Genomic DNA, 5,662 nt, shown 5'->3' on the forward strand with positions numbered 1-5,662 from the left:
ACGCACACGCACGCACACGCACGCACACACAATATATATTTATACAAGGTGCCTCGGGATTTAGTGGGGCAACTTCTCTTTGCGGAAGCATTATATCTAACAAATATATATTATATATAATTAATTATTATAATATATATAATTTTGTTAGCCCAAAATTGTATGTACACCTCCGTTAAAAATAAACGAAATTTAAATTTAGGAAAAGGGTTTTAAAGCTTGAAATTTTTACTTTCAACAACTTACTATACTTTTTGAATTTATGTGAGTTTTGTATTTTTGACATATACAAAACTACAAGCTGAAAAAAATGAAAAAATTTTTTTTCACTTTGTAGGTCTGTTACGTGCCCAAAACACATTTGCGAAAATGTTCCACTATCTATCGTAGAAATTTAAAGTTTTCATTACAAAACTGTTTTTTTTTAAATATTCCTACAATTTTTTTTATTTTGAATTAAATAAAAAGAAGCAATCTGACTTTGATTGTTTATTAACGATAAAATATATTGTTTCCTCATTTTATTAAACACCTAATTTTTGTTGCTATGAAATTATGCTTATAATTGCATTTTAAATAAAAATACTTAAAGTATTTACACAAAAAAAGTTTAAATTAATTTTGTCATTATATGTTTTTCAAATTTTAGTATTGTAATAAGAAAATAATAATAAATAAAGTAAATAAAAATGTGTTTAATAAAAATAAAATGCCTGGAAATATAACTGTAAATATATGTACATCGTATATAGTTTATTAAATTATTTGAAATATAAATATTAGTACATTTATAAAAAAAGGGTGTAATATAACTTTAATGTTAATACTTTTAAGCAAAATAAACATCACGTCCATGTAAGATTGCAGAGATGAATATTTCTGATCTACGTTTGTAATGTAGTACGATTATATACGAATTACTAAGAGTGCTTTCCAATTGCAATATCCCTAGACACTTTCGTGCACATGGCGGCACAAGTTACGTTCCAATTGTCCGTTATCGTCGATACAACGCCTTGGTATCAATCATGAAACTTTATCCTTAGGATGGAAAGTGAAAAATGAAAAATTTATCCATTAATTTCAATGGTGACAATTTTCACTTTTCATTTTTCATTCTAGGGATAAAGTTTCATGATTGATACCTTGTACTCAGTCGAGGGCTGAGTATAAGCTTGTGTTTTCTAGTGACAATTACATATTACTAACTGCGACAGCTATAAATGAGGTTTGAAGACGTTAAGTGGCCGGCACTTTTATTTTTTTTTATTTAATACAGGCGGAAAAAGCTACATTTAATCTAACTCTATCCGAACGGATCTCAATCATGCACAGCGTATACATTCTGTTCCAATTGAATCGTGCACAATGATACACTTTGTGCATTCCTGTGTAGGTTTGTATTAAGATGTGTTAAGCAATTGGAAAGCACTCTAAATATCGATTTATTAGGTGCATTCAGAAGCACAATTGCTCACTGAGCTCTTGCATTTGATTGGCATATTCCATTAGATCTAAAAATGTAGACCAAACAGGTAAAAGAGCTCACTGAGCGCTCAGTGAACGATCGTGCTTCTGGATGCACCTATTATCTGTAGCCTTGAAAAGTAGATGTATATATGTACCCTCAGAAAAGTGGACCTATGTAGTTTACATCCATTTATCAGGCTGTAGTAGTGCGCGGCAGCATTTTGTGATTACAGATTTCGGGCCGTCATCTCTGGTAGTATCAATTAGTGTCCCTATAACAGAATCTGCACACTGCTGAAGTGATTGCTGATTGGTTCCGGCATTAACAGTTAACTGACGCTATCATTAATTTAGCTAATGGCAAGATAATCCTGGGAAAAAACGCAGCTGTCATTGGCTGTCACTAGTTAACGATAGCGATAATTGTCAATAAAATGTTTAGAGAATCCCGCAACAGCAGTATAGATTAGTATACACATTATACAGATATATCATTATATATAGATGATTGCAAGCATAGGATGCATTTGTTTACATAGCAGTTAGCGCAGAATATCATTTAATCCTTGTTTAACATTTGGTGAACAATAAGAATAAAGTAATATTTTTGCGTTAACTGCTGTATAAACGAATGCAGGGATATTGACACGCTGTCAAACATATTTTTGCTCGCTTGTATAGTGCAATGCATTAATTCGCTGGGTCATAGTAGTGGCCCGACTTCGAAAAAAAAGAAAATGCAGTACTAAAAAGTTGATAAAAAATTCTGAAAAAATTCTTAGAGTTCTATGAGAAAAAAATTAATGATCTTTGTCTCTTGCAGTTTTTCTATAAAGTTGACAGTATTTGAATAAAAAATAAACGTCGATAAGTCGGGCCGCTACTATGACCCAGCGAATTAATGCACTGCAGTGTACAATTCTATTCTACTTTATCTTTCATTTTGGATTATTTAAATAATTATGGATTATCCAAATAATTTTAATTCAACTCTATTGTTGAGTGTAACAGTAAGCAGTCATTTGTACGGCAAATACAGCGATACATTTCTGGTTTTGACTGTTAATAGTGGATGGGCATGCGCGCGAATGCAGTGTCCAGGCTTTGTTATAGGGACTCTAGTATCAATTACTACGCGTAGGCACGTGACGCGTTCCTTGGCAAATGGAGACTGGAGTAGCCTTCCGTTGAGCATGGCAATTGAGATACTATTCCGTTTTACCTTATTTGTCAAAAAGTGCTAAACCCAAGGTTGGTTTGGTCAAGACCATTGAGACCAAATTGGGACATTAAATCGTCCCACGAGATTCAGACGACGAATAATGGCGCACTGGTTTCACCGTAATGTGTTAAAAGCAACATCGAATCAGAAGTTTGAGTTAAAAGTCTCCAATCCTACGGACGCCACTAGAAAGCTTTGCAGGTTAGTATATTACTATATTGCGCATTTCGCGGTTACCACTTGTTGACGATGATTTTTTTTGGACCGCCAGAATGTTCAATAATTCTCATGTGAACATATAATTTTATTAAAAAACTCATATTTATATTATAATATTAGTTATTAATTATACTAGAATAATGGGATGTCAAACACACACACACACACACACACTTTCTTTCACATAAATATCTAAATCTCCTTTGTTTTTTGAAAAAAAAAATGAATTGATTCTTTCTCTCCTTTATATTAAGAGGCCTGCGTGTTTTCAGTGACTTAAAGCTGTCAAGAGCCAGACTGTTGGATCTAATAAAAAATGCAAACAATACCAGTGACACAATAGAGCCTGCGTTTCTTAGTTATCTGAGTTTGTTGTATGGATTTTTATGGGAAGTCAATCCATCCGAGGAAGAGGCTCAATATGTTGGTAGACCCAATCCTAGCAAGCTCAGAAATGTTCTCATGTTCAAGTGGACACACACATTACTTGGTGGTGGCACATTGTAAATAATTAAAAAGATATTTAATAAAATAGTTTTAAGAGTTTTATAGTATTTATGATAACAGATAACCTGTGAACGATTTCAAAATGATCTCTAATTACAAATTTTTTATTAAAGCTCTAGCGCCGATTCTGTTTATGAAGCAGCTAATATGAGTGTCAATGTAGGCCTATGGTTTATGAAACATGCGGCAATGATTGCTGCAAAAGATGAGTAAGTATAAATTAAACAAGATTTTAAAATAATCTTCAACTTTAAAAAATTATTATATGAAAATTATTATATAAAAATATAGAAGAAATGATCTATCTCTTCCTTTCTATTAATTATAATAAAATTCATTCATTTCTTTAATGTACATATTGTAATTGTATCATAATTACAGCATAACAATGAACGAGGCTAAAGAAGTACACAGTATACTAAGACGAGCTGCTGGAATATTTACCTTTGTACAGACTGAATTTTTGCCGCAGTTGGATAGTCCACCACCTTTGGGAAGTGATTTAGATCCTCGTGTACTAAATGCATACGTTAATCAATGCACAGCAGAAGCACAAGAAGGTTGTACTCGTGCGAAAATATAATTTTAATAAGTTTACTTGAATATACTTACATTGGCTCTTCATCATTTTATAGTGACAGTGGCTAGAGCAGTAGAGCTCAAACATAATTCTAGCTTGATATCAGCTTTAGCCAATGAAACCAGTAAATTGTTTCTGGATGCTGCCAATACTCTTCGTCCATTTAAGCCAGAAATAATCGCCCAATGGACAAAATATTTGGAGCTTAAATCAGCGTTTTATCAATCTTACGTAAGTTCACAAATTTATAAAAGTCGACAATCATTTAATTGTAAATACAATTGATAATATTTGTTATACTCTTATTTATTGCTTATTTACGCTTTGTAAACTTACTCATGCTCTAATTACTTTAGGCTTATAATTATTGCGGTGAAAACTTATTAGCAATGGATAAGTGCGGCGAAGCGATACGAGCGATGCAGGAAAGCGATTCATGTTTAAAAAAGGCGAAAGCACTCTGTCAAGAATACGGAAAAACGAACGGGCCTGCGCCTCGCGTTAAACCAGATCAGCACGCTGTATTTAGACGATTGGCGCCTATAGTGAAGCTTACTCTTGATAAATGTAATCGAGAAAATGGATTAATGTAATTATCTCATTTAGATTTATTATCAATTTATACATAATATAATACATTGTTTTAAAATGTATGACGCTTAAACAATACATTTATCTGAATTTAAATATTAGATATCATCATACAGTACCAGGTGAAATTCCAGCTTTGGATACTAAAGCTACTTATGGCTTAGTCAGCCCGATTGATTTCCAAATGCCATCACCAAATCCTATCTGGAATTTGGGTACATATAAAGTATTAGCCGGAGTAGCGGCAGCGAAAGCAGAAAAAGAGCAGAATTTGCCGCCAGTTAAAGAAGAGGTGATCCATCAAAGTAGTAAGGAGCCGAAAAACGCAAGCGGTTGCACGTTACAATAAGGCTTTCTACGTGTATTGATATAAGCCGTTTGTAAATGCTTTTTCTTTTTGTGTCACGGTGATATTAATTTTAATTGCGACAGACATGTGTGGGCGACGATCGAATTAAACATGTGTGCGCATCGTATGCACACAAGTACAAATCTGGTTGTGTGAAACATGAAGTATTAATTTGTTAGATAAAAAGAAGAATACAGGATCATTATCTGTTATCATAAATACTACAAACGTACTTCATTCAGTATTAAATATCGCGTTATGCAACGGATAGATAAACGACTGCAAAAGAGATTAATCTAACATATCAGTGTACATCTATTTTGTTCTGCACATGTCTGAAACTTTTTAGCAGGCATCTTTTACATTTGTGTCAATGTGAAGTAACATATGTGACGCGAGATTCATATGTAATTTGCTTTTATCGTAGATAATCGATACTATGACTATCATTGTAGGTACAAGCAACTCCTTGCCGACAGTAAGGAATTGTTAATGTCGCAGACATTATTTTAATCGCTACGTTTGATCTAGTCAATGCTTTAGTGAAACTAAATTTTTTTTAATTGGTAATGCGAGGAAGCGTTTTCGCAAATAATGTGCATTACCAGTATTATACATGTATTATAACAAAGAGGCGTATGTAATCTTTTTCTACATATTTTTTATAAGCTATAGGTTTAAATGCAAAATGTTCAATTCAAATTTTAAAGATATTATATATATA

General features: G+C 32.8%; 1 protein-coding gene across 2 annotated transcripts; it reads left to right on the forward strand.

Moving 5' to 3' along the window:
- The first annotated feature begins 792 nt into the window (after nucleotides 1-792).
- LOC108754113 (BRO1 domain-containing protein BROX-like) lies at nucleotides 793-5,570 on the forward strand. 2 transcript variants are annotated; one of them, XM_018496192.1, is made up of 8 exons: nucleotides 793-803; nucleotides 2,641-2,893; nucleotides 3,184-3,414; nucleotides 3,532-3,627; nucleotides 3,800-3,978; nucleotides 4,054-4,229; nucleotides 4,355-4,587; nucleotides 4,692-5,570. In XM_018496192.1, the coding sequence occupies exons 2-8, from the start codon at nucleotides 2,793-2,795 to the stop codon at nucleotides 4,936-4,938; spliced, it is 1,263 nt and encodes a 420-aa protein (XP_018351694.1). In that variant the 5' UTR covers nucleotides 793-803; nucleotides 2,641-2,792; the 3' UTR covers nucleotides 4,939-5,570. The 2 variants fall into 2 exon arrangements, with proteins under 2 accessions (XP_018351694.1, XP_018351685.1); XM_018496183.1 differs by lacking the exon at nucleotides 793-803 and having other exon boundaries at nucleotides 2,610-2,893.
- The last annotated feature ends 92 nt before the right edge of the window (nucleotides 5,571-5,662 follow it).

Source organism: Trachymyrmex septentrionalis, unplaced genomic scaffold (assembly GCF_001594115.1).
Source record: "Trachymyrmex septentrionalis isolate Tsep2-gDNA-1 unplaced genomic scaffold, Tsep1.0 scaffold116, whole genome shotgun sequence".
In the NCBI taxonomy this organism is placed as follows: domain Eukaryota; kingdom Metazoa; phylum Arthropoda; class Insecta; order Hymenoptera; family Formicidae; genus Trachymyrmex; species Trachymyrmex septentrionalis.